The sequence below is a fragment of the Sciurus carolinensis genome, chromosome 17 (genome assembly GCF_902686445.1).
Source record: "Sciurus carolinensis chromosome 17, mSciCar1.2, whole genome shotgun sequence".
Classification (NCBI taxonomy): Eukaryota; Metazoa; Chordata; class Mammalia; order Rodentia; family Sciuridae; genus Sciurus; species Sciurus carolinensis.
This window is the reverse complement of record NC_062229.1, coordinates 5,586,195-5,600,552: the sequence shown is the minus strand read 5'-3', so window position 1 is coordinate 5,600,552 and position 14,358 is coordinate 5,586,195. Positions and strand designations below refer to the sequence as shown.

Here is a 14,358-nt window from a genome sequence, read left to right as displayed (position 1 = left end):
TGTCCTTGTCCTTACTGAGTAGCACCTACCTGCCCTTCTACAATCTGTTGGCAGAGTCTTTAAAGTCCCCAGCTCCTACGACTTCCAGCATTGGCACTATTGGCCATGTGTGCTTCTGGGTCGTGGAGACCTGTCTTGTGTGTGCCGAGCGTGGAACAGCATCCCTGACCACTAGATGCCGGAGGCACTCTCACGCCCAAGTCACGGCAAGCGAAATGACTCCAGACGGTGCCAAATGTCCCCCTGTACCACCTTGAGAATCTCTGGCTTAGAGCTTCAGCAGAGATGGGTTTACTGTAATTGATTTGCAGAGATTGAGTTCACTCATCAATTCCTCTTCTAGAAGTTTACTTTTTAATTATATTAAATTCTAACTGAGCATAAATCCTAGGAACATCTATTTCCATGATTTTTTACAGAAAAAAAAAAAATAACAATCCTTCCAATTTGCTGCCAACTTGAGTCCAGTGTTCCCCTCCAGCCTCTAAATATCCCAACTGGTAAAACAGCATGTACAGCAGATCCCTGTCAAGGGCTGTTATGTGCCCAGGTGACTCTGATTCCCTCAGTGCCCTCACATCTCTCCACTCTGAAAGGGGTCCACACCAGTAGAGTGCTAAGTTTGCAGTAGGCACCTGGCAAGGTGTTATCTGCTCAAGGACTTGAAGCCTCAGACTCTGGAGATGGATGGTGGTCGTGGATGTGCATCCCTTTGAATGGACCTAATGCCACTGACTGTTTAGCTAAAAATGATAAAAATGTGCTACATACAACTTATCACAATGAAAAACACTGCCTTCCAGTATCATTGTTCACCTGTTTTTTCTGGATGAGAAGACGGACATCCCAGAACTGTAGTGATTTATCCACTATCAACCCAGCAAGGAAGTACAGAATCAAGGCTTGGACACAATAGGGATCAGACACCAAAGTCTGTTTTTCCATTAGCATCCTACACACACCCCAAACACAGGTAGATGTATGGAATTGCCTCACACATGCACAATACGGTGGGACTGTGGGGCCTTCCATGGTGCCCAGATGACCCCATTACCACTGATGCACCTGAAAAATGAAAAGCCCTGGATTCCAGGATGACCCTCTCTCTAATCCAGTTCAATCTCCTCACGTCTTGAGCTGTTGACATACTCTACGCACCCCCCAAAAAAATCTCTTTTGGAAAAAAATGTTTGTACCTACCCAACCTCACCATCACCTTCCCCAAAACAGGCAGAGCTAGAGAAAAGGCTTGTCTCTCACTTTCATCAGGACAGGCACATCTCACAGCAAATTCTAAGTCCACCCACACTCGGTGGAAGAGAAGTCCCTGTGGTGAGGTTTAGCCATGTGGTGTAAACGCTCCTTTCCCCTTTTCCTCAGGAATAGCAGGATTCTGTTCCTGGTCGCCCACAGGACCAAGAGAAAGGAGTCACATTATTTATCTTCTTGTCCATACAACTTTCACATCTCTCCCCCATAACTAAGAACGATCTAGATTCTTGGTCACCTTCCTAAGCAAATGATGTCATGACAGTTTGCAAGGCACTGTCACATATTATTTATGTAATTCCCACATTCAATTACCACTACTCAAGGATCCATGGTGGAGCTTACTCAGTAAGCAGCTGTTGAGTGAATACATTCTGCAAGACAAATATTTTTGTTGGAATTAATGTTACGGACAAATGGGCTAAGAGGAGGTAAGTGACTTACCTAAGTCACACAGCTGCTAAGAGGGTGGGATAACATTTGAGCCACATCCAAAATCCAGTATCCCTCTGCTCTGGATGCCACCTCTTTCTCAGAGTTAAGGTTTGACTTGTCTGCCCTGAAATTCTGAGCTGGCAACATCTCCAGGCAATGACTACTATGGATGTCTGAGTCCCCATAAGGGAAGCTGAAGGTGACCCCAACTAATACCAGACACATTTCTCTGGACCTAAGTCCATTGCCCAGGTCGGGTGTCCATCCCTTACTGTTTCTAACACCTCTTAGTGCTGGACATCAACACAGGTGACCCCTTGATGTGCATAGATCTGGCCTGCATGTGTTCACAGCAGAGGTGACAAACAGGAAATCACTCTAACAACCACACATCTGCCTGTGGGTTGGCAGATGTCAAAAACAGACAAGAATCCATCATTCCATTCAAAAACCCAACGTGCTCATGGAAAACAACGTCATCAGTTCTGTAGGTCCTGCCTGCTGCTAACATCTCGTCTCTAAATCGTGCCCGTACACCAGAGCCCGAAGCCTGGGTTCCAAGCACTAACCTCCACTCACCAGGATCTGTGTGCAGACAGAATGAGGAGGTTGCCCATGAGCATTCAACTCCACTCGGTCCCTTTGTTCCAGCACCGGGAGTCTAACCAGGGCCACGTTAGTCTGTGCAAAGATAACACCCATGGATAAGGCTCCAGGGGAAACTGTGGCATCAGAAATCCTCTGGGTCTACCTTTCTGCTAGGGAGAAGATTAATTGCATGGAAGCCTAGAGCCCCTGATATTTGGATTATCCCTGGAGGATCATGGAAAAACATCTACTCATCTCTCAGCCACAAGAAAGATGGGCAGCACTGATGTGGATAATTGAATATGACAGTCAAGTCCTTTTGTTTGGATCTAGAGAAAGGAATGAAAGGATCCATTAGTGTAAATGGACTCCTATGCTTAAGAAGATCTGATGTCCAGGAGATTTCTGCTGAGTTAAATAATGAGGCCGTGATGGAGGTGGAAGAGTGAGGAGTCAGGATGTGCCTTCTTCTAGACTCTTTTTGAGGAGCCCCTAAGAGTAGGAGAAGCAGTGATGTAGATCTAGTGCCCATGGTTATGGCATGTCTTTGGCCAGAGCAGGGGGAAGGGCAGGGACTAGAGAGTCAGGCTACTCTGAGCATGCTGAAGACAACAGGTGAGCTTCTGAAAGCCAAGGCATAGTGGGAGTGCAGTTCAAAGCAAAGCCAAGTCATAGGTGGCAGCAAGGTGACCAATGGCAAGCCCCGACACATAGAAACAGCTTTCAGCAAATTCCCGGCACCATGCTACTACTTTCTACTTCCAACCCCAAGGCAGACGTTAGCACTTGATCTCATTTGCATTCTACCTCTGAGCCTGGATGGAGCTTCTTAGCTCAGCACTCCTTACAGCCGGGTCTTCCGAATTGAATTCAACATTCATCAGGAAATCTGTTCTCCATGCAGACCATAGAACAGTGCTCAAAGCTGTGACAGTCTACATGGAGCTTGTGTAGGAAGCAATTCAACTCATCGCTTCCTTCATGAGCAAGGTCTTAGTATAGGAGCAACATCAGCTGAACTAAGGCTTGGGGATATAGTTAATTGACAGCTGGTTCCAAGGTCCCTTTCTCCTCAAAGTACAACAGTGATTCACAGATCACACTTGGAATTACACTGCCAGAGACCATCTGGCCCTCAATGATGAAAAGCCTACAATTATATATCTCTGTATAACTGCTATCTGAGGCACATGATATGTTGATGTCTTACTGAATGGACAGGGATGGGGAAGACTGGAGTTTAAAAAGGGAAATCAAGATAAGGAAAAGAGGCAATGGGTCTTGGATCCTCAACATCTTGCGTGTTGGCTGGCATCAGTGTTGGATGGGTGGATGAATGGATGGAAGAGAGCATGTGTGGCTGGATAGATGGATGGATGAATGGGTGGATGGGTGGATGGGTGGATGGATGGATGAATGGGTGGGTGGATGGATGGATGGATGGATGAATGGATGAATGGGTGAATGGGTGGATGGGTGGATAGATGGATGAATGGGTGGGTGGGTGGATGGATGGATGGATGAATGGGTGGATGGGTGGATGGGTGGATGGATGGGTGGGAGGGTGGGTGGATGGATGAATGGATGGATGGATGGGTGGGAGGGTGGGTGGGAGGGTGGAAGGAAGGGTGTAGGAATGTCTGGGACAAACCATGATCAAAATTACTTGTAACTGATTCATGTTGTTCTAAAGAAAAAGAGAAGAGAAACATAGCAAAGGAAGTGTTTGTACTTCACGTACAATGTTCACTCTCTGCATACCAGCTTCATATTTTTGCCATTTCCATGTGCTTTTCACTACCATTTTCTTCACATAGGTGGCTCCTGATTAATGTTGGTTATCCATTTCTGAAAAGTAAATGTTCACAAAACTTTCAACTGGGACTCTATTCCATTGTTGCAAATAGGAAAAGACTGAGTTGCACATCAACCAAAACTCAATTTTTTTAAATGTACCTGAAATCAGTAAAAACATATAAGTATCCATAAAAAAACTATCCTGTTAGGATGAGAAATACTTAAAACATTGTTTCATGTTGACCAAACAATAAATGTACTTGTTGACAGTTTTTGGGAATAAAGTCATGTTTTTTCTTCCATGGATTCCTTTTCCAAGATTTTCTTCACTCTCTCAACTTTTAGGGAATTTATCAGAGATTTGCTTTTGCCAAAATATGAAAGTCTCTGGGGAACAAATTCAAGACAAGCAAAAACAGCAGAGAAAGGCTCACACTGAGGGACATCATAACCTCTCTTAGCATCAGCAAAATCTAGGGACACTCTCCTTTGCTATTACTTGGGACCCCTTTCCTACACATCATCTTATTTAAAAATTACCTTTAGGGATGAAGATACAGCTCAGTGGTAGGGCACTTGCCTACCACATGCCAGGCCCTGGGTTCAATCCTCAGTTCCACAAAAACTTAAAATATTACGTTTAGTTTGATGTAAATAAAATCTGTGTCATCCTTGGAGAAAAGGAGGACAAAAAATACCATGTCACAGAAGTGCTCCTCTCCATTCCCAAGAACCTAGTCAAGTCTAGGAAATAACAAGTGTGAGCCTAAGTTGGAATGTCCAGACAAATATTATCTCAAAGATGCTAGATTTCACACACGTCTGCTGGAACTATAGCAAGTTGGTGATACCTGTAAAACCTGGGTTTTTGCAAGCACACCAAGTTCCTTGAGTGCTGGTCCTACTAAGACAAAGCAAGCTAGCTAGTGATGTGACTGCTTCTGTACTTGAATTTTTTTAACTAACAAAAGTTAAAGGTATACCCACATACCCTCCATCAATTGTTATTCTTTTGCCACATGGCTTTATTTCTTTATATGTACACAAACACACTTTTTAATCAAGTTGAAAGTCACATAGCATAAAAATTGATAACTTCAAGGTGCACAATTCAGTGTCACCTATTACATCCACAGTGTGGTATAATCATCAGCTCTATCTGGTTCCAAAACATCTTCATCACCCAAAGGATGCATCCATTAAGCAATCACTCCCATTGCCCCTCTCCCAACCTCGGGCAATCACAAATCTGATTTCTGTCTCAATAGATTTACCTATTCTAGGTATTTCTTCCAAGTGGAATTATGTAATATGTGAGCTTCTGTGTCAGCCTTCTCTTGCTCAGCACAATGTTTTAGAGATTTATTCATGTTGTAGAACTGTCATGAGATGAAACATGTCCTTCTCCCAAAAAATCATTTGTTGGCGTCCCCCAGTACTTCATAATTTGACTATCTTTAGAGATAGGTTCTGCGAAGAGAAAATCAGGGTAAAATAAAGTCAGCAAACTCCAGTCCAATATGGCGGGTTCTCATCAGAAGAACTTTGGGGTGATGTCAGCAAGATGGTAGAATAGGAAGCCTGGGCGCCTCCTTACATCCATGGGTACACCAATTCAACAACAATACATGAACCTTTGTGAGAAATCCAGAAATAAGTTGAGAGGACCCTGTACCACGGTCAAGAGTGGCACCAACCACATAAGCTTGAAATTGTACACCATTTTGAATAGCATGCTGAAATCTCATGCTGTGCTACTTGGCACCTGAATCATCCTTTGGTCCAACGTATCCATGCTCTATACACTACCTGCCCACTAATCACTTAGTAGCCATTTTGGTTATCAGACCAACTGTTGAACACCTGTTCAAGTAACACTTATTTCATGTAAGAGAGCCAAACACCAAAGCAATGATATTGATAATTCAGATATGCCAAAGAAAAGATGCAAAGTGCTTCAAGTGTCACCTCACATCATTGTAACAAGAAAGGAGAGGACAGTACAATAAGATGTTCTGAGAATAACCAAATTTACACTTTTATCATATATTGCTATAACTGTCCTATTTTATTATTAGTTGTTATTAGACTTTTGTGTTAATTTATAAATTAAGCTTCTTCATAGGTAAGTACATATAGGCAAAAACATAACATATGTAGGTTTGGTTTGGTGATATTTGAGGTTTCAGGTATGCACTGGGGGTCTTGGAATGTATCCGCCCAATGACAAAGGACTACCATACAAACATCTCTCTGGGACACTTATTTCAATTCTTTTAGGTATATACCCCAGAAGGGGAACTGCTGGTCATGTGGCAATTCTATTTTTTTTTTTAATTTTTGAGGCACTTCCATCATATTTTCCATAGTAGCTGCACCATTTTATATTCGCACCAATTATGAACAAGGGCTCCAATTTCTCCCCATTCTTGCCAACACTTGTTATAGTCTAGTGTTTTTTACAACAGTCACTCTAATGAGAATGAGGTGGTCTCTTATTGTGGTTTTGATTCTGGCTTATCTTTTGGGGAAGATGTTTCATTTCTGCTGCATCTCCTAGCCCCTTTCCTGGAGTTGGTCCCAGGGTCAGAGAGACTATTACTCACTGCTCTCCGATGCTGCCCACAGCGCCATCCATACGTGGAAGTGCAGAACATGAACCAAGAGCAAAACCCATCCTCAGGTGAAGTATAAAGAACGGGCATGTAGCTGGGCACAGCTTGGGAGGCCAACGCAGGAGGATTGTAACTTCAAAGCCAGTCTCAGCCATTTAGCAAGGCCCTAAGCAACTCATCAAGACCCTGTCTCTAAATAAAATATTTTTAAAAGGCCTGGGGATGTGGCTCAGTGGTTGAGTGCCCCTAAGTTCAATCCCCAGTACTAAAAAAAAAAAAAAAAAAAAGAATGGGCATCCAACCTGAGAGGTTAGAGAGAAGCCAAGATGCAGAAGAGGTGAGTAGCTCCAAGATATGCTCCATTCAAGAGGCAGACGCCAGGGTCCTATCCCTCCATTGCTGTGTCTGGTTAAGGTCTCCACATACAGATGACCCAACCACTGCCTTGGATGCAAACACACGTCTGGGATCTGGAAATTCCAACCTGGGCTTCAAATGACCCAGTAACACCCAAACCTAAACACTTTCCCCAAAACAAGTCAAAAATAGCTAATTGTCAAGGCAAGTGAGTAATTTTTCCCTGAAGGCGACGAGCCGAGTATGGGCCCCCACCCACCTTTCCGAGAAAAAGACCCATTCCTTCACCGACACTCCTAACCAAAACTCCCTGCTGAGACCCAAGCAGACTGTGGAGGACACACCCCGACCGGAACTGGTTCCCTCAGGTCTGGAGATCCTGCCTAGCCCAAGCCAAAACTCATACCGCTGAGGACAGAAAGCACAGAGGCTGTGAAGTTCCCAGAAACTGGTTTGCAGGCTTAGCTTCGCCTAGTTTAAGCACCATTTGCAGGAAACGGAGGTAAAAACTGCGTGCCTCCTGGGTGCGTGGGGTGGGTTAGGGACCTTGCTCAGAAGCCTTGCCGAACCAGCTAGACGCGCGCCCTCTCCCGGCCCTCCTGGTAACGCCACTCTGGAGTGGCCGGTCTGCAGAGTGCCGGGTCCGCGTAACCCGCAGCACCTGCTTCTCGCAATCCTAGGAGCTCACCGTGGAGCCGGGTGAACTGCAGTGGGAGCCAGGTGTCCCGTCTCTAAAATTGGCCCCAGTCGGGCACGAGAAAATCAGGGACCACCAGTGTTCTCAGTTCTTAGTTGGTAACAGGAACAGAGGGAGGGACGGTGGCCTGGACGAAAAAGGACTGGACAATCCAACACCACCGACAGTTCTCAAGGCGAAGAATCAGTGAAGCTTTCTCTTTTTTTCCATATTTGTATCAATGCATTATAATCATAGATGCTGGTGGGATTCATTGTTACATATTTATATCTGGATGCAATATACAATATAATTTGGCCAAAATCATTCCCAGTATTTCCCCCCTCCCTCCCTTCTCTCTCTCTCCCCAGTCCCTTTCCTCTACTGATCTCCCTTAGATTTCCATGAGATTTCCACACACACACACCTATCCTTTTTCCTCTCTGGTTTCCACATGTGAGAGACAACATATGACCCTTGACCTTCTAAGTTTGGTGTATTTTGCTTAACAAGCTGGTTTCAAGTTCCAACCATTTTCCTGCAGATAACAATTTCATCCTTCCTTATGGCTGAGTAAAACTCCATTGTGTGTATGTAGCACATTTTCTTCATCCATTCATCCACTGGTGGGTACCTGGGCTGGGTCCACAGTTTGGTTATTGTGAATTGTGCTGCTATAAACATAGGTATGCACAAATGCTATCGTATGGTGGCTTTAATTCAGATGTAAGTTTTGTTATTATTTGGATAGAGCAAGGCTAATTTGGATAGATGGGGGGGTTGTTACTATTGAAATGGTAACTGATTTAAAAATAATTTAGAATTAAAATACTTCAACTCTGTAGTTTCAACTCTGTTGTGAGTTTTCCTTTCATCTTCAGAATGTCAGCAAAATTAGAGATAATGCTGTTCCAAGCAGAGTCCTCCAGACAGCTGCAACGGAATCCTTTGGAGCTTGTGAGAAATGAAGAATCTCAGGGTCTCACCCCAGAGTGGGGAGCTCTGGAGGCACCAGAAATCTACGTTAACAAACCCTCCTGGTGAACCTAATGCACAATGAAGCAGAGAACCCACTGGTTTGAGAGAACTACCTTCCTTTTCTGATAATCAGAGGGATTGAGTTAGTAAGCATTTTGAAGACCCAGCTCAATAAGTTGCACTTGTTGCACACAGAAATCTCCAAGAACTTTAAAAAATCACAGATGCCTAGTCTCCATTCACGGGGATTCAGATTCAACTGGTCTTGGGTGTAGATTTTTTTAATTCCCCCTGGTGATTCTAATTTGCAGACAAGGTGAGAACTTGGAACCAAGGCTGCAGAGTTAGCTGGAGGGAAAGAAACCTGTGGTGTTGGGCGTCCCCTGCTGGCGTAAGGCTGTACGTCTGGTCTCCCAGTAACCTCAAAACACAAATGGAAAGCCCTGGAGCCCAAGAATGGAATGATTCCGCTGCCTGAGGCAGTTTGGTTGATGTGTTTGCAAGAAATGCCATTCCTAAACAAACGATCGTTTCAATTCCTGATTTCATTTCAAAGCTATTACTGGGATAGTTCTGGTTGTCATTTGCACACACACGAAGACATGGCTACATACATAACATAACAAACCTCTTATGGCATTTACTATGTGCCAGTCACTGATCTCAACGCTGCACTGAAAAAGGGTCTTATAAATGGAAATGCCAATTACCCTGATTATTATATCGTATGCATGATTATTACATTGTATGCATTACTTTACTGTGATTTAAGAATAATTTTTTTAAAAAATAAGGTAGTTTTGTTCACTTTTAACATATATATACATTTTTAACATATATATATATATATATATGCTATAGATGGACACAATACCTTTATTTTATTTATTTATTTTTATGTGGTGCTAATGATTGAACCCAGTGCTTCACACATGCTAGGCAAGCTCTCTAAGACTAAGCTACAATCCCAGCCTCTGTTGTTCTTTTTAGTTATACATGACAGTAGAGTGTATCTTGACATATATTATACATACATGGAGTATAACTTCCCATTCTTGTGGTTGTACACAATATGGAGTTTCACTGGTCATGTAATCATATATGAACATAGGAAAGTTAGGTCTGATTCCTTCTGGTTCCTATTCCCATCCCCCTCTCTTCCTTTCATTCCCCTTTGTCCAATCCAATGGACTTCTATTCTTCCCTCTACCACCACCCACTTATTGTGGGTTAGCATCCACATCTCAGAGAGAACATTCAGCCTTTGGTTTTTTGGGATTGGCTTATTTCGCTTAGAATGGTAGTCTCCAGTTCCATCCATTTACCATCAAATGCCATAATTTCACTCTTCTTTATAGCTGAGTCACATTCCATTGTGTATCTATATCACATTTTTTTATCCATTCATCTGTTGAAGGACACCTAGGTTGGTTCCACAATCTAGCTATTGTGAATTGAGCTGCTATAAACATCAACGTGGCTGTGTCACTGTAGTATGCTCTTTTTAGGTCCTTTGGGTATAAATTGAGGAGTGGAATAACTGGTTCAAATGCTGGTTAGAAAATAAGGACTTAAAAGAGATATTTGTACACTTATGTTCATGCTACATGATTCAAGATAGCCAAAAGGTGGGGGAAAACCCAAGTTACGATTGATGGATGATTGGATACACAAAACGTGAATGCACAGGAATACTGTTTGCTTCGAGAAGGAAGGAGATCCTGACACAGACTACGACGTGGATGAACCCTGAAGACGGCGTGCTCGGTGATACGCCCCGCTCAAAAGGACACCCGCTGTGCTTGCGAAGATTCCAGCTCTCAGGATTCCTACAGTTGTAAAATTCATAAAGACAGAAGTCAAATGGTGGGTGCGGGGGGCTGGGGTGGGCAGAAGGAATGGGGAGTTGGTGTTTTGGTGGGGACAGAATTTTATTTTTGCAAGATGAAAAGAGTGAATGTACTTAACACTACCGAATGTATGCTTAGGGATGATTAAGATAGTGATTTTGTTATGTGTATTTTACCAGAATTAAGCTTTTTTTAATCCGTGAAAAAGTGCAATTTCAATAAACCCTTGAGAGGATGAAGAGATTTAAAAAACAAAAACCTTGATCACAGGATCACTTTCTTCCATGAAAGAGAAGGGGAAATGCTTCCGGTCAAAATTCTCATTCTCAGCATTAGCATCTTATTCTAGCATTAGCAAAAACATCTATTCAGAGACAGCAGCAGTGTTGATCAGGTGACCTCCAGACAAGCACACCAAAGAGCACAGCCAAAACCCTTTCCTCCTTTCTTTAGATAAGTTTTCAATGGTAAGATGATGAGTGACTTTCCCTTCTCATGTTGTCTTTCAGCCTTTACAGAATTAAAAGGCATAATGGAAAACCCATGTTTGCAAACAATGGATAAAGTGTTGTTATTTGGTATATTCCTGGTTGTTGTGGATGCTCAAAAATTTTTTAAAGCTACCTGAACCCTCAGTAACTAGCTGAGTGAATGAGTAATTCCAAAAACTTACATTAAACCACACATTTATTAGACCGCGCATACCAAAAATGAATGAATGAATTAAAACGTTCAATTAACCCCACTCTCTGGGGCTTACTGACATAACTAGAAAATCAGATGCCTCTCACTTAGGTATCTCCCATACCACATTCAGCTGCACTATTTCTGGCAATTTCGAAGATCATGTGCACACGTGCATAAACACAAACCTTTTTTGTCAATAGCAAGGTCTAATACCATCAGAAAGTGTCATGGTCTTGAAGCTGCTTTCCCTGCTCCCTTGTCTAAACAATTCTTTGCTCCAAAACCCACCTGTTGCCACTCCTTTTATCTACACTGGAAGCCCCTTCCTGGGTCCCAGGGGCCCTCCTTCTACAGAAGGGTCCTGCAGACAAACCCCCACAGTGGAGCTACAGAGTGGAAATCAGGAAGGCTTCCAGGAGGAGGAGGTATGGGGCTGAGGTCTGAAGGGGCAAACCTGTGCTTGGCAAGAAAGGGATCAAGAGAGTGACTCAGGCCCAAGGAAAAGCAGGCTGCTCAGAGTCAACCTAGCAAGGTCTCCTATCCCAGGTCAGGCTGTCCTCTGATTCCTCAGGGAAACCAGAAAGTTCCCAGGCTGGGAACTAACTTGGGGTTAGTATTCTCCGGAGATCTGTGATCTACTCTCCATCTCCACACTGTAAGGAATTTCATCCCAAGGTTGCAAGAGGATTCCTGGGCCCTCCTTGTCTGGGCCAGGAGGTAGATGCCTTATCGGCCTGACGTTCTGTGTGTTGGGCCAGGGTGGATGCTCTGGAATCTGGGAGATAATCAGAAGCCCCGCCTCCTTCTTCGAATTTGGCACTCTGCCTGAATAGTGCAGGTCGCTGGGGCAGGAGGGTTGGGAGGTGCCCCTGCGGTCCGCCCCCCTGCATTGTGAAGTCTAAGGGAGGCCCAAGGGTGTCATAGACCACTGGCCGGCCGTCTCCCTCTCGCTGCCTGCCCATGAACCAGCCTGGCCTCAACCTCTTCTCCCCTCAACCAGAACCCCAGAACAAAGTGGTCAGCCTTACCAAGAGCCTCACAGGGCCACCTGCAGCCATGAACGCAAAGAATTCCAAGCCCCCGAAGCTCCAGCCCGCCCAAGAGGTCCCCAAGCTTGACCTGAACCCCAGTTCTATCCTGGTAAACAAGAATCTGAAGCCGGACTCCCCCAAGGCAAGCGACAAGCTGCCACAGAAGACCGGGGCCGTGGTCATTGACATGGGCACGGGCACCTGTAAGGTGGGCTTCGCTGGGCAGGCCCGCCCCTCCTACACCGTGGCCACCATCATGGGCTGCCAACCGAAGAAACAGGCCACCTCCGGGCAGCCGGAGGTGGAAACGTTCATCGGCGAGGCGGCCCGCGTGCGCCCGGAGCTGACGCTGGTACAGCCCATCCGTAATGGCATCGTGGTGGACTGGGAAGCGGCCGAGCTCATCTGGCGCCATATGCTGGAGCATGACCTCCGAGTGGACACGCAGGAACACCCACTGCTGTTCTCCGATCCGCCCTTCAGCCCCGCTACCAACCGCGAGAAACTGGTGGAGGTGACCTTCGAGTCGCTGCGATCGCCCGCCATGTACGTGGCCTCGCAGTCGGTGCTGTCCGTCTACGCTCACGGGCGCGTCAGCGGGCTGGTGGTGGACACTGGCCACGGGGTTTCCTACGTGGTGCCAGTCTTCCAGGGCTACAACCTGCCCCACGCCACCGAGCGCCTGGACCTGGCGGGCAACCACCTGACCGCCTTCCTGGCAGAGATACTGCTGGGCTCTGGCTTTCCACTTCGGCATCAGGACCTGGACACGGTGGAGAACATCAAGCACCGCTACTGCTTCGTGGCCTCGGATTTCCAGAAGGAGCAGGCGCGGCCGGAGCAGGAGTGCCGGCAGTCTCTCAAGCTGCCCGACGGGCGGACTGTCACGCTCGGCAAGGAGCTATTCCAGTGCCCCGAGCTGCTCTTCCACCCGCCCGAGATCCCGGGGCTGTCGCCTGTGGGCCTCCCCACCATGGCCAAACAGAGCCTCTGCAAGGTGCCCCCGGAGGTGCGCGCGGACGTGGCCCGGAACGTGCTGCTGTGCGGCGGCTCCTCGCTCTTCACCGGCTTGGAGGATCGGTTTAGGGCGGATCTGCTGCGCTCTCTGCCCCAGGAGGAGCGCGTGGTGGTGACCGCCCAGCCCAACAGGAACTTCTCGGTGTGGATCGGGGGCTCCATCCTGGCCTCGCTGCGCGCCTTCCAGTCCTGCTGGGTCCTGCGGGAGCAGTATGAGGAGCAGGGTCCCCACATTGTGTACCGCAAATGCTACTGACGCGGGGCCCTTGAAGGCGGAGCGTGGGCAGTAAAGCCTTTGCGGAGCCAGCTCTATCCTGTCGTCCTCCCCTGGCGGTCCCTTCCACTCTTGAGGTCACGCAGATGCCCCGTAGGTACTGACCCGTCCCCAGACCCCCACTACCTGGATCTACCTCCAAAAATATCCCTGGCTGGGACTTGCCCTAAAGCAAGTCCCATGATCCATCCCCTGAGACATCCCAATACGGATCCCCTAAATCACTTCCCCATAACCAAACCCCAGTACCATACTGTCCTCTAATCCTTTCAAGCCATTCTCTAGGGGTCTGTGTCCCCCAGGCCCACGAGCACACACACACACACCTGCCCAGCCCCAAGACATCCTCAGAGTCTGACCTCCTACTCTCATCCCCATGATCTGTTGCTTTCAATAAAGTCCCCCTCAAGATTCCCCTGTCTCTAAGGTCCCCAGCTCACCACCCTTAATATGCTCCTCAAAATCCTCCACCTCCAAGGAACTTGCACCAGGGTGTTGAAATCCCACCGTGTCACCGGTTCTGGACCAGTGCACCAACCCCTAGGGGCTCCACCACAACCCTACCCCCCATTTCTAATCCCTCAAACACACTGCAAAATTCCACTGGTCAACGCATCCCAGGTTCTCAGTTCCCCAAATGCATCACTTCCTGGTTTCCCCTAAAATTCCCCAACAAGTCCTGAATTTCCACAGTTACCTCAGAGACCCACGTTCTGACCCTCAAGGGTCTCCCCTACAATGACCCACTAAGGATCCCTGGCATCCAGAGCTCATCCTGCCCCAA

At 46.3% G+C, this 14,358-nt stretch overlaps 1 protein-coding gene across 1 annotated transcript; it reads left to right on the top strand.

Annotated features, from left to right (window-relative positions):
* Window positions 1-12,308: 12,308 nt before the first annotated feature.
* Actl9 (actin like 9) lies at window positions 12,309-13,556 on the top strand. The gene has a single exon (XM_047530218.1). It carries the CDS (start codon window positions 12,309-12,311, stop codon window positions 13,554-13,556), a length of 1,248 nt encoding a protein of 415 aa, XP_047386174.1.
* Window positions 13,557-14,358: the final 802 nt, after the last annotated feature.

Bases quoted from the DNA above. Each gene is read 5' to 3' on its own strand.
- Actl9 (XM_047530218.1), top strand. From the start codon at position 12,309: ATGAACGCAAAGAATTCCAAGCCCCCGAAGCTCCAGCCCGCCCAAGAG.